This window comes from Podarcis erhardii (genome assembly GCF_964252035.2).
Source record: "Podarcis erhardii genome assembly, chromosome: 6".
Classification (NCBI taxonomy): Eukaryota; Metazoa; Chordata; class Lepidosauria; order Squamata; family Lacertidae; genus Podarcis; species Podarcis erhardii.
The window spans coordinates 13,168,594-13,194,311 of NC_138510.1; the positions used below are offsets into that span (position 1 = coordinate 13,168,594).

General features: G+C 43.0%; 1 protein-coding gene across 3 annotated transcripts in view; it reads right to left on the reverse strand.

Annotated features, from left to right (window-relative positions):
* Window positions 1-5,377: 5,377 nt before the first annotated feature.
* The window catches only part of CDH26 (cadherin 26), a 54,586-nt gene continuing 34,245 nt past the window's right edge, over window positions 5,378-25,718 (reverse strand). For 2 of the 3 annotated variants that reach the window (XM_081867602.1, XM_081867600.1), the window contains exons 6-20: window positions 24,540-24,707; window positions 24,298-24,445; window positions 22,588-22,754; window positions 21,453-21,581; window positions 20,105-20,290; window positions 19,644-19,909; window positions 15,738-15,880; window positions 15,092-15,325; window positions 13,614-13,844; window positions 12,397-12,530; window positions 11,768-11,848; window positions 10,026-10,094; window positions 6,489-6,593; window positions 6,217-6,306; window positions 5,378-5,738 (exon numbers count right to left, since the gene is read on the reverse strand). In XM_081867602.1, coding sequence (XP_081723728.1) covers window positions 5,544-5,738; window positions 6,217-6,306; window positions 6,489-6,593; window positions 10,026-10,094; window positions 11,768-11,848; window positions 12,397-12,530; window positions 13,614-13,844; window positions 15,092-15,325; window positions 15,738-15,880; window positions 19,644-19,909; window positions 20,105-20,290; window positions 21,453-21,581; window positions 22,588-22,754; window positions 24,298-24,445; window positions 24,540-24,707 — 2,346 coding nt within the window. In that variant the 3' untranslated portion in view covers window positions 5,378-5,543. The remainder of the gene's footprint in view (window positions 5,739-6,216; window positions 6,307-6,488; window positions 6,594-10,025; window positions 10,095-11,767; window positions 11,849-12,396; window positions 12,531-13,613; window positions 13,845-15,091; window positions 15,326-15,737; window positions 15,881-19,643; window positions 19,910-20,104; window positions 20,291-21,452; window positions 21,582-22,587; window positions 22,755-24,297; window positions 24,446-24,539; window positions 24,708-25,718) is intronic. The other variant, XM_081867601.1, reaches the window with a different exon arrangement.

Genomic DNA, 25,718 nt, shown 5'->3' on the forward strand with positions numbered 1-25,718 from the left:
ATTTTAATAGTTCAGGAGTCAGGGGTTGTTGTTCTCCCCCTAAATGAGTGGCAGACAATATTTATGAGCTTATGAATGGTGTGGAAAAAGAGGAGGACTTTGAAAATAATTCCTCTCTAATACAAGGCACGACATCTGTTTGCAAAATTGTACTACCTGAAACAGACACAAGGAGACAGCAGAACACACTGCTAGGTCACAACTGTTGCATTTTCAGCTGCTACTAAAAATTACAGCAGCGCTTTTCCAGTGGCCTGAAGGACAGTCAAAGGAGTCCTGCATCTTCCATAGCATAGCAAAAGCATTGTTAAGGTAATGTTTATTTTTGTTTAGAAAGCTCCATTCAAGCATGTATAAAATCTTTTTTTTAATAGATATTTATTGAGATTTTACAAAACTGAAACATAAGTAAGACAGACATACAACAAAAACAGATATATCAAAAAAGAAAAAAAACCAATAAAAACATTTAAAAGAAACAAAGAAGAAATCCAATTTTTAACTTCATAGTTCTATAACCCTCTTTCTTGACTTCCTCACATCTCCCTTTTTTGTGTTCCCCTTTACACAATCAAGTTCAGCAAATTCTGACCCTCTTTCAAACCTCGTTTATATGTTTCAACCTATTATGTCTCCAGTTTCTCTTCTCTTTCCACATCATTTTTTACCTAATCTTTATAACTTAATCCCTTATACCACTTAATATACATTTGACATAACATCACTCTGGTCTTATCCCCCTTTCTTTTTCACACTTTTTTGCATACTCCTTTTGACTATGTCACTAATGCCATATTGTCTTTATATCCAACATCTTTTTAACATTCAAACATTTTACAATATTTGTGCAAATAGTCATTAAACTTCTTCCAGTCCTCTTCCACCGACTCTTCTCCCAGGTCTCGGATTCTGCCAGTCATTTCTGCCATCTCCATGTAGTCTATCACTTGAATCTGCCATTCTTCCAGGGTGGGCAAATCTTGTGTCTTCCAATATTTTGCAATGAGTATTCTTGCTGCAGTTGTTGCATACATAAAGAATGTTCTGTCTTTCTTTGGCACCAGTTGGCCGACAATGCCCAGGAGAAAGGCCTCTGGTTTCTTAAGGAAGGTATATTTAAACACCTTTTTCAGTTCATTATAGATCATTTCCCAGAAAGCCTTAACCTTGTATAAAATCTTAGTGAGAACCCTAATGACAGAAGAAAATCATTTCTCAGTACCAAGGCTTCCCACGGGCATATGATTGGCTACTGTGAGAAAAGAATGTACTATTTCTTATTGTATCATGTAAAAAACTTTAATAAAAAAATTAACTCAGAAAAAGAAGAGGGTGCTGGGACTGTTCTTATGTTCTTCCAACCCTTCTATTTTTTGTCAAATATTTTTTATTGAGTTTTACATTGCAAATTTAAATTCAAACATTAAACATCAACATCATCATCATTTAGGATTCCCCGATTCCTGCTACCCCTCTGCCCTTCCATGGTTACCATTATCAATCTTTTTTCAGCTGCTTCTTATTTTCTGTATTTAAAAAATAATCCATTTTTACCATAGCTTTTTTGTACATTACAAGCATTACTCAAATCCTGCCAAAGTTTTTAGTTGTTTACAGTGTTCTCTTTTTTTCCCCATTCCTTCTTAAAGTTCTTCTCTTCCTGGTTTCTGATTTTCCCGGTCAATTTTGCCATTTTGGCGTAGTCCATCATCTTCATCAACCATTCATCTCTGGTTGGGACTTTATCTTCTTTCCATCTCTGGGCTAGTAGTATCAGCGCTGCTGTTGTTGCATACAGAAATAATCATTTCTGCTCCTTGGTTCTTCCAACCCTTCTAAACTGAACCATAAAAATAAAAATAAAAAATAAACTGAACCCAAGGCAAATGCATGGATCCTTTAACTGGGAGGAAATCACCTTTATTTTAATATGATTTTATTGCAATTTATTTTGTGGAAGGAAATGACTGTGTACACAATGTGCTTGACTCCTTTGAGAGCCAACGTATCTTGCAAGCACATTCTGTACTCTGGGGATGTACCAACAGAAAGCTGACAAGACTACGTATTATATGCACACAAATCCCAGCCCATGCTGTTTTTAGAGGTTTGGGATGAAGTGATCCAGAAACCTCACCACACAAGTTGTCAAGATAAGCAAAACACAGGAAGTGAAGGAAAGATAGCCGAGGGATAGTTTTTGACAAAAAATGAACTCAGGCAAGACTGAAGTATGTAACGTTCTTTTAAAGTGTCTCATTAATTCAGCTGCCTTTGAATTCATTCATTCCCTGTCTTTGATAATTTGTAGGATGTTGTAATAGATGGTAGCTTAACAGTGCTTGGAATATCTGAAGGGATCCACGAGGTCATAGAATATTATTGTTTTTATTATTTAAACTTATTGGTTGCCCTTTTTTACCACAGTAACACAGAGCAACTTGCCAAATATAAACGAGTGCATTCGTTGAGGCAGGCAAAACAGAAAAATGCAAAACTCTAATAAAAGACAGGATTAAAACATTCCATCCATTCAAGGCCACAGATATTTAAGGGTCCCGAGAGTCTATGCAACAATCTGCTGGGCTGAAGCTTGCAAGCTGCACACAGTCTTTAATTTAAAATAAATAAATAAAGGCAGGCCTGTCCACTTGAAGATTCAAGCCCTCTCCCAACCACCTTGGGGCAGCCAAGCAAATCTGGAGACTTCAGGTCAGCCCTGGGGCTCTGGCAACCCTACTAACAGAGGACCTCAACCTTCCACAGCTCTGCAGCTACTGACTGTAGACAGATATTCTCTGCTCAGTCTTTCCATACTCTTAACAGCCAAGCCTTTGGGTGCTTTGTTGTTTAGTCGTTTAGTCGTGTCTGACTCTTCGTGACCCCATGGACCAAAGCACTCCAGGCACTCCTGTCTTCCACTGCCTCCCGCAGTTTGGTCAAATTCATGTTGGTAGATTCGAGAACACTATCCAACCATCTTGTCCTGTCGTCCCCTTCTCCTTGTGCCCTCAATCTTTCCCAACACCAGGGTCTTTTCCAGGGAGTCTTTTCTTCTCATGAGGTGGCCAAAGTCTTGGAGCCTCAGCTTCGCGATCTGTCCTTCCAGTGAGCACTCAGGGCTGATTTCCTTAAGAGTGGATAGGTTTGATCTTCTTGCAGTCCATGGGACTCTCAAGAGTCTCCTCCAGCACCACAATTCAAAAGCATCCATTCTTCGGCGATCAGCCTTCTTTATGGTCCAGCTCTCACTTCCATACATCACTCCTGGGAAAACCATAGCTTTAATCATAGCTTTGGGTGCTAGCCTTTAGCAACAACAAAAAATTCCTTTTTGTTGCTGTAACCCATTGAAGGTCTCAGAATCATAGAATTGTAGAGTTGGAAGGGGTACTGTAATGGGAATTGGGGTTGCTTGTGCGTAAGCCGCCACTGCTCCAGGCTGGGTTGTGTGGCTAAAACTTTTCCCTGGCTGGACAGCCCTCACTCCGTGGCTGTCTTAATCACTGGCAGAATCCGTCAGTGGGCGTTTCCTGAACTTCTTCCAACATAAAAGTTCTTTGACACCAAGTCTCCGCCTAGCCTCCCTGCGCGGAAGCTTTCTGCGCAGAGTGGGCGTGCCCAGCGGAGGTCCTGTGCTCTCCCCGCTGGTGGAAGAGTCTCGGAGCCCTCCCTCCGAAGCCTTCTCAGCCTCCCCTTTCTTCCTGGCGTCACGCTGATTTCCTTCCCCAGAGGAAGCTCTCCCTCTCTCCTTGCTGGTTCCCTCTCCGCCGTCATTGGGGAGCCTTACCTCCACTCTTGGCTCTGATGGCAGTTCCCTGACAGGTACCATAGTCATGTAGTCCAACCCCATTGTCATTGTTCTTCTGTCTCCATTGTAGGCTTGTTGTGAACATGGAGTCAACCCCACTACAGTTATACATTGCTTACATCAGTGATGGGGAACCTGTGGCCTTCCACACGTTGAACTACAGCTCTGATTATCCCCGACCATTGGCCATGTTGTTGCGGCTGATGGGATTTGTAGTCTGGCATCATGGGGAAGGTCACAGGCTCCCCATCGCTGGTTTAGAGGAAAGGATCAAGGGCATGAATCATTTTCAAGAGAGGAATGTCCAACACCCCTTTTTCTGTACTTTGTAGACTTTGCATCAGTGTGTCTTCCTATTCTTTCTTAAAGCCTTCTTTCTAATGAATTTTGCAATGCTCGGAGACCTGATGGCTGCCCAGTGCAACCCAAAAACCATGTTTAAGTTACGCTGCTGGCTTCAGCAACATGGCATAAACCTGTTGCAGCTGGTTCCAAAAATGGAAGTGGTACAGCAGGGGTATACTACGTGTATGACAACTGTTTGTTTATGTCACTTGGTGCTGCACTAGCTTTCGCAGCAAGGGTTACCTAAAAATGGGGGAGTGATGTTAGGATTTTTATCTCACCGTGCTGCTCAGCAAGTAGCACTATGGTTGTTTATATCATGTGAGTGCCTGAGAGCGTGAGACAGAAAGTCTCAGTACTGTTGGAGTACTGCTGGAGAAGTTACTTTCACTTCTGTGTGAGCTGCTGTTCTGTACTGGTGCTGAGAGAGCACAGACATGCTGCTGGATTCTCTGTATATAAGACTGTAAATAAAGTAGTTTTAAAACTACGATTGTCTTTTTCTTCTGCAATGAGATGCCAGAAGACGAGCGTGTTCCTCTCAGGAGGGAGAGGTTGCTTATCACTGGTCTCTCTGGACTGGGGAAGATTTACAGCCAGAGGGTGACCACCGGACAGACCACCTTCTTGGGAAGGTGGTGGCCTTCCCAGGCGTTTTTCCAACATTAACATGGACCTTCAGTGACAGGCAGAGCTGGCAGAGAGCAGACAAGTTGGTGGGGCAGCATCCAACATGGTGCCCTCCAGACATTGTAGACTACAGCTTCCATCAGGCAACAGTCCCAGCCAATAGACATAATGGAAATTGTAGTCCAAAACATCAGGAGAGCACAGTTGAAGACAATTGGCTTAGGGTAGCCAGTGTGGTGTAGTGGTTAAGAGTGGTAGTCTTGTAATCTGGGGAACCGGGTTCGCGTCTCCGCTCCTCCACATGCAGCTGCTGGGTGACCTTGGGCTAGTCACACTTCTCCGAAGTCTCTCAGCCCCACTCACCTCACAGAGTGTTTGTTGTGGGGGAGGGGGAAGGGAAAGGAGAATGTTAGCCACTTGGAGACTCCTTAAAGGGAGTGAAAGGCGGGATATCAAATCCAAACTCTTCTTCTTCTTCTTCTTCTTCTTCTTCTTCTTCTTCTTCTTCTTCTTCTTCTTCTTTCGTGTTATTTTTCTGGATAAGACAATGTGAAGCACAACATTTTCCACAATGCAACATCAAAATTTAAAAACATGGTATTTATTGCAAAATAAAAGAAAGAATCCATTTATTCAAGTATAAAAATTCATCAGAATGAATGCTGGCAAAAATCCCTTTGTGAACGGCACAGCTATAGTTCCATTTCAAATTAAACTGGGAGGATTCCCAGCTGCTCATAGGGCAGCTTTAAAGGAATCACTTGCTGCAGATTTTGTCAAGAGTGGTGAACTTAGGCCCCAAAGTAGCCAAGAAATCAGGAGGTAGGCTGTGATCATCCACAACTGGTAGGGAGAGAACGGATTCACTTTTCTCCAAAATTCCTTCTTCTGCATAAACATGAGGAGCGTAAGAGACCCCGTTATCCTCTAGATCTGTGATGTGGTTAAGTTTCTGAGGAAAGAAAGTAAGCAAAAGAGCATTTAGATAGCTAAACAAGATCACCTTCCTGCCTCTACTAGATGGATGAGAAATTTGTGACCCCCTAGACATTGCTGGATTACAAGTCCCATCATTCCTGACCATTGGCCATGCTATAGCTGGGGTTGATGGGAACTGGAGTTCAAAACAGGCCTGGAGAACCAAAGGTTCCCAGCCCTGCTTAATGAAATACCGGTAAATCTTTGTTATCTGCAGCACATTCAGGAAGAAGGACAACAGCTCAGTAGTAGAGCATCTTTTGTGCATTCAGGAGCTCCCTAGATTGATTTTCGACCCTCCCCTATTTAAAATAATTTGGTGGCAGGAGAAGATCTTTGGACTTCTGCATTAACAAAAGCAAATTTGAGCCGTTATCGAAACTCATTCCACTCATTCCGCATTTCATAGTTCTTGGAGAAGGGGAAGTGATCAACCTCTTCCTGTTTCTCACCTGATTTAAGATTTCAGCCAATGTTTCCAGCATCCGGTCATGTGGGTTCTTCCAGTGCTTCTTACTGTTTGGGGGGAGCAAGGTTGTCTGCTGAAGCAGAGAAAATGAATTTTAGAGCCATCACTTGCTTACATTCCATCCAGAATTTCTTCAAATGTAAGGGGAAACTATGAAATCTAGAGATAGCAATTTTTTGTAACGTGACACATCTTGAGTTATTAGAGATAAAAAGTGCAGGGGGTGGGGCAGGATCCTGTTGTGATTTATCTAACCTGATGCCAGCCAGGGATCATCTGGAAATATTCTGGGATGGTTATGGGTGAAGCTATACTTCCACCAGGCGCTGTCAGCTTTGCTTGGGTCATTCTATGGTCATCCTTTAAAAGAAAATGAAGCTTAGCTTATAAAAATACAATTGCAGTCCATGTCTTTCCATGCATCTTGCTAAAACCCCTCTCCTTAAAATTAGAATATTTGAAACACATTAGGACATCAAACTGCAGAAAGCCTCAGGATAGTTTACTATAAAACCACTCTCGCTCTCACTCTCTCAAGTCCTGCAGCAGTAAGAACACTAGCATACAAACATGTGGAAACATGATTGCCACATAAAACACATTGTCGTCTGGTGTGTGGACAGATGGAACAGGAGTGAAGAACCTTTTTTTGCCCAGTGGGTCAGATTCTCCATTTCCAAGCACAATTCAAAGTGTTGGTGCTGACCTTTAAAGCCCTAAACGGCCTCGGTCCAGTATACCTGAAGGTGCGTCTCCACCCCATCGTTCTGCCCGGACACTGAGGTCCAGCGCCGAGGGCCTTCTGACGGTTCCCTCACTGCGAGAAGCCAAGTTACAGGAAACCAGGCAGAGGGCCTTCTCAGTAGTGGCACCCGCCCTGTGGAACGCCCTCCCACCAGATGTCAAAGAGAAAAACAACTACCAGACTTTCAGAAGACATCTGAAGGCAGTCCTGTTTAGGGAAGCTTTTAATGTTTAACAGACTATTGTATTTTAATAAAATAAAAAAATTCCTTCCAGTAGCACCTTAAAGACCAACTGAGTTAGTTCTAGGTATGAGCTTTCGTGTGCATGCACACTTCTTCAGGTATCTGAAGAAGTGTGCATGCACACGAAAGCTCATACCTAGAACTAACTCAGTTGGTCTTTAAGGTGCTACTGGAAGGAATTTTTTTATTTTGTTTTGACCATGGCAGACCAACACGGCTACCTATCTGTATTGTATTTTAATATTTTGTTGGAAGCCGCCCAGAGTGGCTGGGGAACCCCAGCCAGAGGGTGGCATATAAATAAATTATCATTATCATCATCATCATCTCCCCCAACCTTTGTGAGCCAAGTATGGCAAGTGTGTGGAGCCGCCCAGCTGTCAATTATGCAATGCCACAATGTTGTCAGGTGACCTTGCCTGCAAGGGACTTTCAGAAGCCCATTTCAATTTGAAATCCCTGCCCCCAACTTTGCAGTGATAGAATATTGGTAATTTTCTGGGAACAGATGAAAGTCACAATTGCTACAAACCTTTCTGCTGCTTGTAGCTATGACAAGTGCTCCTCTTTGCTGTAAGGGCTGTTCATCTCTGTGCTGCGTGATTTTTATCATGTATTTTAATATGCTTAATGTGTTTTACTCTAGTTTGATAAATTTCACTTTTATTGTCAGCCACCTTGAGCAATATTCTGAACGATAAACTAACAAACAACGTATTCTTCTATATTCATTGCATGCAGTGCTGCTTATGTCCTGCAATTCATTTTCTAAGGTGTTCTATAATTGGCCTTTCTTTGTAATGTCTTACTGTGAAACAAACATTTAAGGTAATGTTTTTGTTTCCTGTTAACCATATTTAGATGCATATTTTAAATTAGATCTCCTGTAATGTTTTGTTTTGGAATGCTTTGATGTTTTAATGTAGGTTCCTTCTTAAAAATATAAAGCAGTATAAGGATAAAATGAATAACAATTTTCTGCAAAAATATGGTGAAATTATGTAATTTACATAATTAAATACATAAAAACCCTAAATTACATTGTCATTAATTATTCCACCCCATTCATTTTAATGCAAAGGAAATGCAATGTAAAGTTGGGGACATAATAAAGAACTGCTGCCACTGTTGCTGGACTGCCGCTGCTGCTGCTGCTGCTGCTGCCCAGGACTAACCTGCTGGGAGCCTGAAGGGCCTGTTATGTACTGAAGTTCTCACCCTGGGCCAGCCGGGGGATACTGTAGATAGTTTTCACTCAGGTCCACATATGCAAATAAGGGATTGAAAGTGACGTTCAGTGATTGGATAGTTACAGAAAATTGTTACTGGTGCATTGTAGTGAAGCTCTATATAAGCAGGCTGGCTGAACCCTTCAGTTCAGTTCTGTTCTGGCCTGTGAATAAACAAGAGCTGTTTGAAGAATCGCTGTGTCGTCTGATATATTCACCCACAACTTAACACGGCCCTGTCCTGGTTCTCTCCACCTGGCTTGGGGCAGGGCCTGACAGGCTCCACAAAGGAGTTCTGCTGCTGCTGCTGCTGCTGCTGCTGGGCAGAGAGGGCTCCGTTTTTGTTTTTTAAACTGCTTTTATTTTTTATCTATGTCATTTCAAATTGTGGTTAATATTAATGCTGTATTCTTTTTCAGGTGGAAAAATCAAAATTGGAAACAGAATTGTTAGATCCCAAAACTAAGAATTTGTCAAGAATGTATAACTTGCTGTTGAAATGGAATACTCAGGATGAAATGGTTAAATCTGTTATGATCAAATGGGCACAAGATCTGGGACATAATATTATGATGGCTGACTGGGAAAAGTTATGGACCACAGGTATGAAGTTTACGGCATGTAATGCCTTAAGAGAGAATATAATGAAAATGATTTATAGGTGGTACTTGACACCAGTCAAGCTTGCAAAAATTTATCATTTGCCCGATAATAAATGTTGGAAATGTAAAGAGGTTGGAGGCATGAGGAGGTCAAGGAAATAAGTGAATGTAAGTAAGTGATGTACAGGTTTGACTTGTTATCTTTTTTCTTCTGCTTTCTGTTTTTTGATGATTTTTTTTTTATATGTATTGTTTTTTCTTTTTTCTTTGATTGTTATTATTTTCTCTTTTTTACTGTAATCTTTAAAATCTTAATAAAAATTTATTTATTAAAAAAAAGATATTAATGCTGTATTCTTAATTTTAGATTTTATGAATTATGTGGAAATTGTTTTCCATTTGGTTGTGTACTTTCTGATGTGTTTTATTTATTGTTGCTGACGTTTGTTATGTTGGTAATTATGTAAACCTTGTCATGCTGTAAGTCGCCTTGAGCAATGTTTTGCAACAAACTTTTTCAGCAGGGGGCCGGTCCACTGTCCCTCAGACCTGGTGAGGGGCCAGACTATATTTTTGAGGGGGGAAATTGAACAAATTCCTCTGCCCCACAAATAACCCAGAGAGGCATTTTAAATAAAAGCACACATTCTACTCATGTAAAAACACCAGGCAGGCCCCACAAATAACCCAGAGAGGCGTTTTAAATAAAAGGGCACATTCCACTTGTGTAGAAACACACTGATTCTCGGACCGTCCGCGGGCCGGATTAAGAAGGCGATTGGGCCGGATCCGGCCCCCGGGCCTTAGTTTGCCTACCCATGGTTTTAACTATGGAAAGCCAGCATAGAACTAAAATGATGATGATAATAAATGATTGCAAACTGAAAGCAACAGCAAAATCTAGCACCTGTGAACTACTGCATACATTTGTTTATACCTAAGCAACTGTGGTTTCATACACATTTTACTCACAAGTAGGTTTTGTTCATAGTGTACTTGACTGGATGTCCGTGAATGTGAGGTGCTCGCTCCAGTTGGCCCCTAAGAAATAAAATGCCGAAAGAAATGACTGGCCCCTATCCAGCGCTGTAGCTCTGCTGACATAACAAGACTTCCACATGTGCAATGGAGTCAATTTCCCTCCTTCTCCTGCCTCCTCCACTCCACCCTCAAAATCAGCTCCAGGTGGTTGGAAACCTTCCAGAGGAGATTTTTGAGGCACATGGGGAAAAGAAGGGAAACAAAACTCCATTTGTGCCAGCAGGGGCGCCTTACCCATAGAGGCTAGTGGCACAGGGAGCCAAGTTCTGGAGGGCGCCAGTCAAAAGGCTCTTGCCGCCCTTGCCCGCCTCCGCCATGCTGCGCCGAAGCCGCGCCACACCTGGAGCCTCTGCTTGCCATGGCCACCATGGCAAGAAGTGACCAGCTGAACCAGGAGCCCCTGCATCCAGCCTCCACCTCTTCCCCACGGGAGGAGCTGCCCTCCAGCAAAGCTGGGTGCCGGCAGCGCCATCCTCCCTAAAAAAAGGTCAGCAACTCTGGGAAATGGGGGGGGGGCCGGTGCCAGATGGATCTTTGCACCACGGCGCCGGATATGCTTAAGCCCTGCTGGTGCAGCATGGGACGCAAGCCAATATCAAGGCATTAAAAGCATCGGACAATAAACAAACAAGCATATACAGTGGTACCTCGGGTTACAGATGCTTCAGGCTACAGACTCCGCTAATCCAGAAATAGTACCTCAGGTTAAGAACTTTGCTTCAGGATGAGAACACAAATCGTGCTCCAGCAGCACAGCGGCAGCAGGAGGCCCCATTAGCTAAAGTGGTACCTCAGGTTAAGAACAGTTTCAGGTTAAGAATGGACCACCAGAACAAATTAAGTTCTTAACCCGAGGTACCACTATATAAGGACAATTTGAAGGAGCTCAATCCCTACATACAAGGCAGATTTCAGCCCTGAGTGATTGCCTTGGACAACATCCTAGGCTATGAGATACCTACAGGCCTTTGACCTCCAGGTCAATCCCTGCCTCTGGCATTAATGGCCTGCTGATTAATGGCCAACCTCTGTGAGCTGGTCTGAAAGGGGAGCCAATAACTTTTGCATAGGATGATCAGGAGGCCCTTCATGATGCAGACTCCCACTCACCTACACAAGTGCCTCTAAGAATAGCCTACAAGAGTAGAGACTTTTGCTGAATAAACCGAGTTTGAGGGTCAGATCTTTCAGCAAGGCAGAGACCCCTGTATAGCTTTCCAGTTACTCCAGTATGCACACTATGCTAGAGATGGATGGATCTGCAGTTAGTTTCTCAGTGTTTCTCATTTTTCCAATCTTAAATTCGCGACCACATCAGTCTGCGAATTTTTTTGTAAAAGCCCTCATGTGCATTTGAGTATACACATTTATGGATGCAATTTCCCCATAGCATACATTTTGGTATATCATTTTCAGCAAGGAATGTATTTTTAAGCAAAACTGTGCCCTAGTATATGCATTTTTGTACATATTACTTGGCCTAAGAACTGCATTGCATAATTCAGAGAAGGATGGCTTCCTTACAGTTCATATATTGTTGGGGAAAGTGTGAGTTAGGCAAGTTCCCCTTTAAAAGCAAACTGAAATAAATTTCTCTCCTAATACCCAACAGAGGGGGGGGGGGACAAACAAGAGCAACGCCAGGCAAGGAAACTGTACTGTTCTGTGGTTACCTTAATTGTTTGTGTTTTCTCTTTGGAAATTTGTGCATAGACTGTGGATGATGTAGCAGGATCTCCCATATCGGGTGTATCCTAAATGGGAATCAAAATCAAATGCATTATTACATGTTGGTTGCGTGTGAAGCAGCTGTTCTGAATTGACAGACAGCCATACAAGAATCTAGCTGGAACTACTAAAATTGTGGGTGCCTGCCTGGAAAAGGTCGACACAAATGTTCTCTGGGGATCTGCTGCCTGTTGAAGGAGTGCCTGCTTGCCTATATGTCCTGCTAGTATATATGCAAGGAAAGCAGATGTTACAAAGGCACTCCAAGTCTCCACTGCTCTCTGGTCCCAAAGAATCAAAGACTACCATCTTATACAACTCAATAGGAATAAATTCCATTCAGCCTAATGAATCTCACATGCGTATGATGATTGTACAGTAAACCCAATAGCATTGCACCTGGAACATCATAGGGAGAGAGTACAAGGTGGGCAGGTGCCAAAGACAGCAGAGCCCCTATATATTTAATATCTGAGTTGAAAGCTACTGTTGCAAAATCTCCCTCTTCTATACAACTGCAAGAGCCCTGTGCTGTTCTCCATCTAACCACACAATGGATAGCAGTATTATTTACCACCTGAGACAAAGCTTGTTGGCTCTCCTCATTGTAGTGGATGAGAGTCTGGTTGCCTTCTTCGTACGGAATGAAGGGAGGGCCTTTCTTCGATTCTGGTGTTGAGGAACACCAAAGTAGGAGAGCTAAGCCCACTGCATAACAAGGAAATGAAAAACAAAGGATGAGCTTTAACACTTTTTTGGATGAGTGGGAGGGAAAATCCATCCTAGGATCCCCTCAACCTAGTTTGTTGTACACCGCTTAGAGATATATTTATATCTTATGCATATAGAAATTGCCTGAATTAATTGATTCAATAAAGGTAAAGTGACCCCTGACCATTAGGTCCAGTCGTGGCCGACTCTGGGGTTGCGGTGCTCATCTTGCTTTATTGGCCGAGGGAGCTGGCATACTGCTTCCGGGTCATGTGGCCAGCATGACTAAGCCGCTTCTGGTGAACCAGAGCAGCGCACGGAAACGCCGTTTACTTTCCCGCCGGAGTGGTACCTATTTATCTACTTGCACTTTGACGTGCTTTCGAACTGCTAGGTTGGCAGGAGCAGGGACCCAGCAACGAGAGCTCACCCTGTCGCAGGGATTCAAACCGCCAACCTTCTGATCAGCAAGTCCAAGACTCTGTGTTTTAACCCACAGCACCACCTGTGTCCCTTAATTAATTCAATAGGTCAAGGTAAAAGGTAAAGGACCCATGGACAGTTAAGTCCAGTCAAAGGCAACTATGGGGTGCGGCACTCACCTCACTTTTCAGGCCGAGGGAGCCAGCATTTGTGCACAGACAACTTTCTGGGTCATGGGGCCAGCATGACTAAACCGCTTCTGGTGCAACAGGACACCGTGACAGAAACCAGAGCACACGGAAACGCCGTTTACCTTCCTGCTGCAGTGGTACCTATTTATCTACTTGCACTGCTTTGCTATTGAACTGCTAGGTTGGCAGAAGTTGGGACGGAGGAACGGGAGCTCACCCCATCGCGTGGATTCAAAGTGCCAACCTTCCGATCAGCAAGCCCAAGAGGCTCAGTGGTTTAATCCCATAAAGAAGCAGCTCACCCTACTAATCTATGTGTGCATGCAGTTTGAATTGAAATAGAGCACACACTAAAAAAAATCAGTCACTAATGAACAAGGATAACATGTTTACATTCTCTCTGTACAAGATCTGAGTACGTTATTTCTGACAGTAAGCAAAAGGCAAATTTTACAACATCACTCACAAATCAGTAGCAGGAACCCAGCCACGATTGCAGCGACTGCTCCTGCTCCAAGACCCACCGACATGGAAGCCAGTTTCAACTCCTGCTCACATGTGATCCCATCCTGGCAGGAACACACACCGACATGGAGGGTCTGTTCCACATAAAACCCCTGCCTGTCGAAAATGTGGAGCGGCACTTCGTAAATGCCAGAAGGGAGGCTTTTCAACATAAACAGCTCGACTGAGTCATCTAAAGTGGGGGGGGGGGAGGGGGAAGAAGGAGAATACTTATATTATTTCTTTTTGCTAATTATAATAATACCATGATGATAATGAGACAATAGTGATGATGCAGACAAGGATGAGCAGGCTGAACCCTTCCAAATATTATTAACCAGATTTAAATCATTTTTAGGTTCTTAAGAATCGAATGGTTGCTTGCAAATCCTCTAGGCAATTCTTTGGTTAGCTGTCCAGCCTTCTCTGAAAACATCAGAAGAAATGCTTTCTCTTATCATTTATAGGTAGTTTATTAACCTGTGACGCCGGGTCAAGTCTCAACTTGAGTCTCTGCTGCGTGAGTAGGAGCTCTAATTCAAATTAACCTGATAAAAAGGCTCAGACTATGAAAATATCTGCCAACTTTTATCAGTAAAAGACTCTGGGAGCTGCCAGGTAAACTTTTAAACCTCCCTCCCCTTTCAAAGCTACTTAAATCAACTTTGAACCACCTCCACTGAAAAGCCCATAAAGCTGTGGGCTGGATAAAATAGCCCTACTTATTTCCGAGTACGAAGATGGTACTTACAAGACAACCTGTGGTGTCAGGAAAAGCTGCAGATAACAGGCCAGAGCATGGAGGTCAAAATCCACATCTAACAGCACCTGCCATTCTATCAGGCTTATAGTCGAAGAGGAGATGGAGTTATCCTGCAGCCCCATTAGTTCTGCTGAAAGGCCAGAAACTTTTGTCTCCTCCCCTACCTGAACTCTGTCTGTTTAAAAAATGTCTCCTATAGCTTTATTAATCTGAAGACTGTCAAAGCAATGTACAGAATATCAAAATCATATACAGTACAAGACAAACCCCTATTTGCACTGAGTTTTCCTTGCACTGAAATGAATGGGGTGGAATAATTTAATGACAATGCAATTTGCATAATTTAGTATATGAGATACTATAGAGTTTTGCATGTTAAGAGTACAGTGGTATCTTGGTTCTCGAACTTAATTCATTCCGGGAGTCCGTTTGACTCCCTAAACCATTCAAAAACCAAGGCACAGATTCTGATTGGCTGCAGGAGCTTCCTGCACTCAAGTGAAAGCTGCGTTGGATGTTCGGCTTCCGAAAAACATTCACAAACCGAAACACTTACTTCCGGGTTTGCGGTGTTCGGGAGCCGATTTGCTCGACAACTAAGCCGTTCGGGAATCAAGGTACCACTGTACAGGGCAGAACATGGAAAATCCCTACGTTACAGTAGGAGGGTAGCTTACCAAAATTCTGCCCCAGTTTCCAAGAGTCTTGCACGTTCCCAATGGTCTCTACTAGCTGGAATGTAAAGGGCTCTGCATAGAGATCAGAGTCTTTGTCTTCTGCTTTTACAAGGAATGGGCCTTTTTCTTTTCCGCTGCAGACCACCAGCAAAGATGTAACTAACATGGGAGCGTTGTCATTGAGGTCAGAGAGGTGAAGTTGGATAGTGCCTGTGCCAGTTTGTGGTGGAACACCTAAGGGGGGGGGGGGGACAAATGAGCACAATGCTAAAAAAGAGAGCGCAAATATTACAGAGCAGGAAGGAACTCACAGAATGAGAAATGGATTTCACCCACTGGCTTTCAGCATCTGACCTCCTCAGCAAATGCTTCCCACACTATTATTTCTCTGTTGCAAATGTCAGGTCATCCACATCATTCAAGCTGGACCTGTTTTGCAAACTCTCAAGAAAGGATCATCTAGGTCAGAGTTTACACTGGGGCCCAAGAAACAGCTCTATGACTGGGAAGCATTTTTAAGACAGCTTCTCAGCATATTTTTAGACATCACAGGATAATTCTGTTGCTTTCATTTTCTGCCCAGAAATATTCAAAGCTGAGTGTTAAGTGCTAAACCAGAGCTGCCTTGGGACACTTTGCAACTTACCGTCGTCAATGGCGTGAATCACAATGGTGTATACGCTGTTGTTCACGTGGGGAGATTCTCTATCTAGTGTTTTCACATTTGTCACGGTCCCCGAGTGTTCGTCAACAGTCACCCAGCCACCTGGGTCGGAAGCTATTTTGTACCTTAAAGAGGAAATCAAAGGTTTTATTTTTAAATGAGCGAAGAAGGCTCCAGAGTAGCTATGAGGCAGGGTTTGTTTTCCCACCCTCCAAAGGACTGTAAATCAAGGGTATACTTAGTGCTGTGCTATGCTGAACATTTCCTTCCAATTCCTTTTCCAGCCATTCTCCAACAGTGAAAAGGAAAAGAAACTGCACTCATATAAAAAAAAGTCAGGTGGAAAGAAGAGTTTCTGTAAAATTCTCATGGGGGAGTGGAAGGCTTTGGTTGCATTGACATTACTTCCAAAATGGCTCCAGGGTTTTGCGAGTAGGGGTGTCAGGGAATTCAGCCTGAAGCAAAAATTGTTGCCGCTCGTGTTTTTGTTTTTTTTTTAAAATAATTTTTATTGGGTTTTTACATTTTATAACAACAAACACACACACAAAGACAAAGACAAACAAACACACAAATACAATTACATACCCTAAGTTTCTTTACCCACTTTCATTGACTTCCCCCCACCCCCTCCTCTTACATCCCAATTCCAAAATTAATTCAGCAAGTTCTTACCTAACCTCTTAAAGATATTCACATTGCTTTTAAAAATTAAAATCTTTTGTTTATCTGTATTCAACTATCCAATTCTCTTATAATCATTAATTTCTTTTTTTTTTAAGGTCGATCTAACTTCCCCTTCACAAATTTTCCCTTTATTATATTAATTATAGGTCACATTAACCAAGTAAAACAAAACATAACATTTTATAATTCTATTCTCTCCCCCCCCTGCCCCGGTTTCTGTCCCTTCCTAGACAAATGTCCAGAAAACAAACAAAAAATATTTCTAGCCCGGATTCCTCACGTCCGAGGCGTCTGATTCTCTGTCAGTCCCTCTCTGCCAGCTATATTGGTAGTCCTCTTTGATGGTCCTAAGACCCCGAAGGAGTTCAGTCAGAGTCAGATCATATTTTCTTTCATTCAGAATGTTGAAGAGTGTTTGCTGCGAAAGACCATCTAGTTTTCCATACTCAAGAGAAAAGTCCCAATCATATTGCTTTGTTCTTTCTAGTTTTAATATTCCAAGTACTCCAGGGGCTTCTCTCTTCTTCTTTCTCATCTTTCGCAGGTCTGTAATCCAGAGGTCTTCTTGCTCATACTCTAACGCTGCAGATTTCTGGTTGATATTTTCCACTTGTAGTGTCTGAACTCCTTCTTTTTTCTCTGTCAATTCCAAAGGCATCTCTTCCTGCTCAGCTGCAGAATTTTTATCGTACATCTCCTTTGTGCATTCAGCAGAGTTGTTTGTTTCAGGATTCAAGGTCATAAAAACTTTACTCAGAGCCATACTCTGCTCCTGCAGGATTCCCACGAGAAAAAACATTTTTTCTATCTCCGCCAGTAATTTTCCCTCTGCAGCCATTGTAATGTCACTAATTCCCCCTAGGGGGCTTTCAGTTATTTAGTAGTCCTTTTCCAATAATCTGTTACTTTGTTATTATCAATACTTTGTTTCCAATCGCCTCAGTCCAAATGTATCAGCTTTAATTCCAAGAGTTATTAAATAGCAAAATTCTTTACTTTGTCCGCCCGTTTGACAGCTTCTTTGACAGCTGTCAAACTCCTTTCACTTCTTCCTCCGGGACCCAAATAGGACACTCCCGGGTTTTTTGGGGGGGATACACACAAAGTTCCAAATTCCCTTTCTCTCCAGCACAAAAATCTTGTTCTATCAAATTTGTGAGAAACTTTTAAATCCTCAAAACAGTATTCATTCCGCCTTAATTCTCCGTTCCTTGCTTTGAAACGTCTATAAGTAGAGGGGGTGCGGACTTCCCTTTAACACATCCCCCGATCGTGCCGAATTCACAGGATAAAATTTTTAAAGTCCAAATTCCACTACTCACGGGTCCTTTGTTATCCAGTCCAAATTTTGGGAAGAAAGTCAGCGCTCTCCGGCCATGGCTTGCGGCTTCGCTCTACTGAGGTAGCGGTCTACTCTCAGCACCACGCCACTCTCCGTACCCTCTCCGCAGCCTTTAAAAAGGCTCTTCGTGGGTCGGGGAGGGCGCTTAAGGTGCCCACCGAGTCACCAAGTCCGCAGGCTTCCGCGCCTGCGGTTTCTGAGGGTCCCCGTGTCGCCGGCACGGCAAGACCCGTCCTCAGCAGAGCCGATTCCCTCCGGAGCTCGGAGGGAATCCGCCATTAGCCGTTCGCGCTAACCCGGAAGTCCGCCGCTCGTGTTTTTGTCCCAGGTCCAGCGCAGAACTCAATCTAGCAAATACAGTGGCTATTCGCTCACATAATCATTGGGGGTCTTTATTTAATCTTACAACCAATACATAATTTGGGGGGGGGTTATTTGCATGGTTTTGACATTTCCTTTACATTGAAATGTATGGCGTGAAAATGTTGCTAATTATGTTAAATTTGTGAAGTACGCAAGTCCCCATTTTGTATTTCTATGTTGCGAACTGCCCTATGATCTTTGGGTGACGGGCGGTATACAAATTAAATAAATAAAGAATAGGGCAGAATTAATTGTGTAAACTATGTTAAATAGCAGACAGCAAGATGAATGGCATAGCATTAGGTGAAAAACAAACAGCCGTGGAGAGAAAATGCATCCATTCTCCAGTAGTCTGCATTCTGCAGCCTTCCTGGGTGCTCTCTGCCTCCTAAAATCCCCATGGTCTCCACAGCTGGGCTTTCCTATAAGAGATGGAAGGCAGGGAGGCTGTTTGCCATGCACCAGTTTATCATTTTCTTAAAAAGAAAACTTCTTTGAAAGTAAAAACACTGCAATTGCTACAGAAACAAAAATCAGGTTGTGCAACAATCTCAGTCATGTGGATACCATTCTCCCCCAGTATCTCCCACTTCTATGATATCCTAGGGCAGGCATAGGCAAACTCCAGCCCTCCAGATGTTTGGGACTACAATTCCCATCATCCCTAGCTGACAGGACCAGTGGTCAGGGATGATGGGAATTGCAGTCCCAAACATCTGGAGGGCCGGAGTTTGCCTATGCCTGTCCTAGGGGAAGACATCCTGATGCTGATGCTCCCATGTTGTAACTCCACCCATGAGACTTCTTTTCAGATCAGGAAGCATAAGCAGCCAGGTAAGTATACTGTTCTGCAAATATATTTTTAATTTGGGAGCATGGCGACCACATACAAAATACCCACGGTTACCTCGCAACAATAATGTAAGGTCCAAATTTATTTATTTTTAATGTTAAGGACATTTTTAAAGTGCTCCATGAATGAAGCAGGAAAACAGAAGCGAACTTCACAGGGGAATGAAACATTTGAAAAATCTGAAGAAAGGTTTTGACACAGCGCTCAAACAGGTAGACTACTCATGCTTAAAGGAAGAAGAAGAGTTTGGATTTGATATCCCACTTTATCACTAATCTAGGGAGACTCAAAGCAGCTAACAATCTCCTTTCCCTTCCTCCCCCACAACAAACACTCTGTGAGGCAAGTGAGGCTGAGAGACTTCAGAGAAGTGTGACTAGCCCAAGGTCACCCAGCAGCTGCATGTGGAGGAGCGGAGAATCGAACTCGGTTCACCAGAATACAAGTCTACCACTCTTAACCACTACACCACACTTGGCAAAATGGCGGTCATGGGACACTTGATTGGGCAAAGTGTAATGTTCAATGGGTTCTTGAATCTATTCCTCCTCACTCTCTCTGAAGTGGAACCCTAAGCAAGCTCCTTTGGAAGACCCATTCATATGGGACATGCATACAAGAATGACCAGCAGTTCTTCCCCACCTTATGATGTGTGGTGTTGTGTCTGGGTCCTTGGCTGTGTAATGTGCAATCGTGTTCCCAGGGATCATCCCTTCCTCCTTCCAAAGAACAAGAGCAGGAGGATAGAACTGAGGAGCATCGTTCTCATCAATGATGTTTATGTTCACATATGCTTCTTGGTTGCCTGGAGAACTCCGCAGCTGACCGCCTTCACAGAAAAAGAAGGGCTCTTCATTTTCCACAGAAATCACGAGTCTCCTCTTGTTATGTTTGTCGTAAACCAAAGGCTGAAAAGAAAAGATGCAGAGCAACCACAAAATCACAATCTCCCATTAGTAAATTCTGACTAACTATACACAAGAACCAGTAGGGTGGGGTGGGGGGTTGTAAATGATGACGTGCTGCTACCCAAATCTTGATAAAAGTTCTATGCTTGGAACCATTCTTCAAATCCTGTCAATAGCTTTGTTCAACTACATTACCTTTGTGATGCTTAAAACCCCTTCATTGGTATCAGGATCCGTGTCAATGCTGAAATTCTCTGTATCATCTCCTCCAAGTATCTCATACTTGGCTCTCCAAGCAGGTGTGTTGGGCAAATCTTTATCTTCCACCTGGAGGCGAAGGATGCCGTTTTCTGTTTTGCCTTCTGGGATGTTCAGATAATGCTTGGAAGACACAGACAGAGCATCTCAGTGAACAAAAGGCAGCTCCAAACATTTCCTCCCATTTTCTGTCACACTGCAATGTGACCAAGATACATAACCCAGGGTGGAGTGGACTGCTAAGGAGGTTCCTCTTTAAGCACAAGGAAATCCTGCTTGCCTGGTGAAATGATTTCCCCTATCTTCCCACTGTGCGCTGTTTTGAGGCATAGGAAGTGGAGACGGGGGGAAACCCCACTGCGGAAGTGGGACATGTTATACTGCGTCTCCACCCCCATCGTTCAGCCCAGACTCTGAGGTCCAGCTCTGAGGGCCTTCTGGTGGTTCCCTCACTGCGAGATGTGAGGTTACAGGGAACCAGACAGAGGGCCTTCTTGGCAGTGGAGCTTTCCCATCAGATGTCAAGGAAATAACTATCTGACTTTTAGAAGACATCTGAAGGCAGCCCTGTTTAGGGAAGTTTTTAATGTTTGATGTTTTTTTCGTGGTTTTAATATTCTTTTGGGAGCTGCCCAGATTGGCTGGTGAAACCTAGCCAGAAGGGCGGGGTATAAATAAATTTGTTGTTGCTGTTCCTGCTAGTGCAAGTATTTAATTGAATCTGCTCCCAGGATTGGACTGTGCAGGCAGAAGTTGCATTGATAAAGTGTGGTCCTCAATTATGCAGAGAGTTCTATTCTTGAATTCCTGGCACAACACTAGGGAAAGTCAGCGCACGGGCAATGACATGCAGAATGACTTCAGAAGCAGGGCTTGTATACATGCCGCTGACCCTGTAAACAGTTTGGCATCTGCATGTTTATTACTTATTTTGAAGCATTTCTAATCTTCTTCATATTTTTGATTCTCCAAGTGGCATACAAAAATAGACTCAGTAATGACAGAGCCCCATCCTAGAGGTCAGGGAAAAGCTGGGCATGACTTAAGCATATCCAAGAACCAGGGTGACTCTGATTCAAACAATAAAAGAGATTCCAAATAATTACATTTTTGTAGAATTTGCAGTAGCGTTCTGATTAGGCTGTATACCTGCAGGGCTGTCAGCACTGACGGAAAACAATGCCTTAAAGTGGGCTCTTAAAAAGGCAAACCTTTTAACTTCATAACTGGGACCTGGAAAACTCTCTCCCACCCTGACAATAGCCCTCAAGCAATATGTCCTTACAGTTCCTTTAGCAAGCAATGGTGCCTTGTTGTTTGAATCTTCCACAGCAATATTAATGGTTGCTGTTGATGACAGCCGTGGATTTCCATGGTCTGTAGCTTTGACCAGAAGTCTGAAAGCCGAGTTCGCCTTGAAAACGTTAAAATATTAAAACATCGTCACTCTCTATATGTCCGAAATGATATTGGTGTGAATTCAATAACTCCAAAGCCATGCAAACTTTCCAAAGAGGAAAGATGCATTTGCAAAACGTAAGGCCTGTGGTCTGACTGACCAAGTTAGAATCCAGCTTTCCTGAAATGGCCACAATTAGCCACCAGAAACTTTGGATTGATTCTGCTTGATTCTGGATTGATTCTGCTGCTATTCAGCTTTATTCAATTTTTCCCCCATGCATGTTGTATTGGCACAACTGAGACCGCCTTCAAAGATGAGTTTTGAGGCCCATGGCCTTGGGTAAATTCAAATGTTTTTGCTCCATGGTGTATTTTGCACAGGACAGTAATTCTGTATAAATATGGCATTTAGACCCTATGGTGGTGGAGGTGTTCCCCATCCCCTCATCTCATTCTCTCAGCACCAGTGATGTAGGACAGAACAGTAACGGATGGTATGTTGAGCAGGTGGCACTTACCTGACCTCCCAGCTGTTGAGTCACTGCTGCTTACTGGGAAGGGCAGAGCTCTGGGGAAGCCCCCACACTGCAAATGCAGCAATAGGAGCCTGCTGATGCATTTGCACCATGCTGACCTCCCCATCACCTCCATTTTTCCTCCCAATAAGCAGCAACTCAGTATCAGGTGGTCAGGTAAGCTCCACTGCACCACCACCACCCACCTGCTACTGGAGCAAAGTGAAGGCAAAAGGTCACTCAGTGACTCATTGCTAAGTGGATCAGGCTGAGCCAGTTCTCCCTCACCCAACACCAACATTGATGGCCCATTTGTTTACCCTGCATGGGATATTTTTTTACAAAGATTAGGCTGCTGAAAGGCAATTTGTAGAGGAAATACTAGGGCAGTGGATTTAAAGAGTGACATACTGAAGGCAAAATAATTTTCACAAGTGTATACACACCCAAATGGGGGGGGGGGACAGAGCTTAAGAAGACAGGCTTTATTTACAAGTTCTATACCTGATAATCTGAGCATCCCGTGACATGAATCAGGCCACTTGAAGGATCAATGGTGAAGATAGGTTCTTTTGTACGAGGAGTCTGCAAAACCAGAGAATGCTCCACAAGAGAATTAGGAGTGCCTTCTTCATCCTTGTCATAGGCCGTGGCATTGAACACTGGTTCATCTATGATTGGGGAAGGTGCAGTGTTTATAGCAAGGGAATAATACAGAGCCTAGGACTTGCCAATCAGAAGGTCGGCAGTTCGAATTCCCACGACGGGGTGAGCTCCCGTTGCTCAGTCCCTGCTCCTGCCAACCTAGCAGTTCAAAAGCACGTCAAAATGCAAGTAGATAAATAGGTACCACTCCGGTGGGAAGGTAAACGGTGTTTCCATGCGCTGCTCTGGTTCGCCAGAAGTGGCTTAGTCATGCTGGCCACATGACCCGGAAGCTGTACACCTGCTCCCTCGGCCAATAAAGCAAGATGAGTGCCACAACCCCAGAGTCAGCCACAACTGGACCTAATGGTCAGGGGTTCCTTTGCCTTTATTGTGTGTCTTTACTATACAGTCGTACCTTGAAAGTCGAACTCTTTGTGACTCGAATGTTTTGGCTCCCAAAAGCCACAAACCCAGAAGTGAGTGTTCCGGTTTGCAAACATTCCTTGGAACCTAAACATCTGACACGGGTTCCGATTGGCTGTAGGAGCTTCCTGCAGCCTATTGGAAGCCGCGTCTTGAATTCTGAATGTTTTGGAAGTCAAACAGATTTCTGGAACGGATTTTGTTCAACTTCCAAGGTACGACTGTACTTCCATTCTTGGCACTTGTATAGTTGATCAGTAGAGCCCACCTCTTGCCAATTTCCCCACGTGGGCAAATTTGTTACCAAAATCAGAGCAAAGCCAACAGCTTTTGCCACAGCCTGCTCATTGCCTTCTCGTTTGCCTGCTGCAACCCCTAGCCATGCCTTAGACTTTAGGCTCCACCAATGCCAGCAACTCCATCCTGAGTAAAGGTGTCTGGGAAGCAGAGAGGTGCAAAAGTGGAGTGGAGAAGAATGGAAAGTCTTTCACTTCTGAGAAGAAAGGGGCAGAGGAGGTATTGAACAAAATTAGACAGTAGGACAAAGGGTGTGATGACGGTGAAAAATGAGATGGATAGATAGAGGATAAGAAAGATGAAAGCTGCTATAGGAGGAGGAAGGGAATGTAAAAGGACCAGAGAAGGGATGAAAGGCAAATGGGAGAAGAAATTATAGGAGATGAGTAAAAATGCTTGAGGCACATGGGGTGGGGAAAGGAACAATATAAAATAAAAAGCCTTCTTTACTTAGATCCTCTGGTTCAGCAAATTCTTCCTAAAATGGGAAGACCAAGTCAAAATCGCTCCAGATCAAATTTCTGTACTTAGCTTAAGGAAAGCTGAGCCATAAAGAAAATGCTGTCTGTGCCAAAGAATTTGGCAGTTTCGAAAGATGGATTAAATAGCAATAGAAAATGATATCAGTAATTGCCAGCTGATTATGCCAACGTCTGTCTGCACTGGCTACCATTTTGTGACTGGCTTTGCCACTGCTCTGTCATTTTGTGACGGGTTGGCTTCAGTAATCTGCTTCAGTAATCTGCAGCTATCTCAAGTGGGCTCTGGGAGTAGAAAGTTTGAGCAACCCTGTCCTTGACAAGGACCATATACAGCGAAGCTATCAACAGTGTCCAGGATACTCACTTCTGTCGTGGTTTTCTTTCATTGTGATGTTAAATTCCTTTTTAGAAAACTCAGGTGCATTATCATTTATATCCTTAATTTTAACATTGAAGAGTAAAGATCTATCCACTATTTCATTCGTCGTCCTATCCGCAACATCAAAACGTATCTGAACGATGGACAATCAGCAAGAAAATTTAATTAGCGACTGGCTCATGTGTTCTATGGACTTCTAAAAAGAAAAAAAAGTTAAAAGTAAATACCGTGAAAGAAGGGTTTCTCTCTCGATCAATGGAACGGTGCACAGATACATGTCCATTCACATCATCCTCGATAGAAAACAGTCCAGGCTCTGGATATTCATCCACACCAGGTCCACTGATTAAATACTTCACATTTATATCACGCTTGCGTGATACATCATTAAAGAGCTACAAAGCAAAACAGGCTGTTGATTAAAGGTTAATCTTATCAGCAGAGTAATATTTTAATGGCAAGATTCTTCTACATTTTACTATTCTGATAATCGTAGGGACTCAGCTACATTAGTCAAGAAACACCTTTTTGAATGCATTATAAACATGCAACACCACATGGCACCAGAGAGCAAGAAAAAATTTTGAAGCGATTTTCCAGAGCATTTTTCTTCTTCTTTTGTTATAACTATTTAACTTCTGACTTATTTATAGCGGGGGGGGGGGGGAGGGTCCTGTATGTAGATCCACCCCTAATGTAGATTTTTTGTGTTTTTTAAAAAAAGATTTAATAATAATAATAATAGTGTTCATCACCATCAGCAGCATGATTCTTAAGGAAAGATTTCCCAGCCTTAATTCTTGTGCCATCTCACAGATGTTTTAGTGATGGCAATGCCATTGCAATGAAATCCTCAAGGCTTTTTTTAACAAAAAAAAAAAATATCCCAAGAGGTACAGTTTGGTGACACAGAACAGTCGGTCTTTTTATTGTAAGAGAGTACATGCAATTATAATGACCAATGTGCAAGTATATTAGTAAATAATAATCTCTCAGACAAAAGCCAAGTAAGAAAAGGGAATAGACAAGGCTGCCCTTTATCTCTGCTGTTGTTTATTTTGCTATTCGAAATATTACTTCAGAATATAAGGGGAAACAGGGAAATCCAAAGTATAGAAGTCGGGCATAGAACTTACAATTTTTTTAAAAAATTATTTATGTATGCAACAACAGCAGCTAGAGTTTTGTTAGCAAGGGAGGTCCCAAGTAAGGAACACTGGCAACTTAAGATGCTAGAATTTGCAGAACCAGCAGGTTTAACACACGAAAAAGAGAGCAAAAAGAGCATCTATTTAAAGAGTGGAAAATATTTGCTGAGTATTTGGAAAACAACTGTGCACTGCTGAAGACGCTGGCAGCATTAAGATAAATTCAGCAGTGTGATTAATATTTGAATGATTTAAACT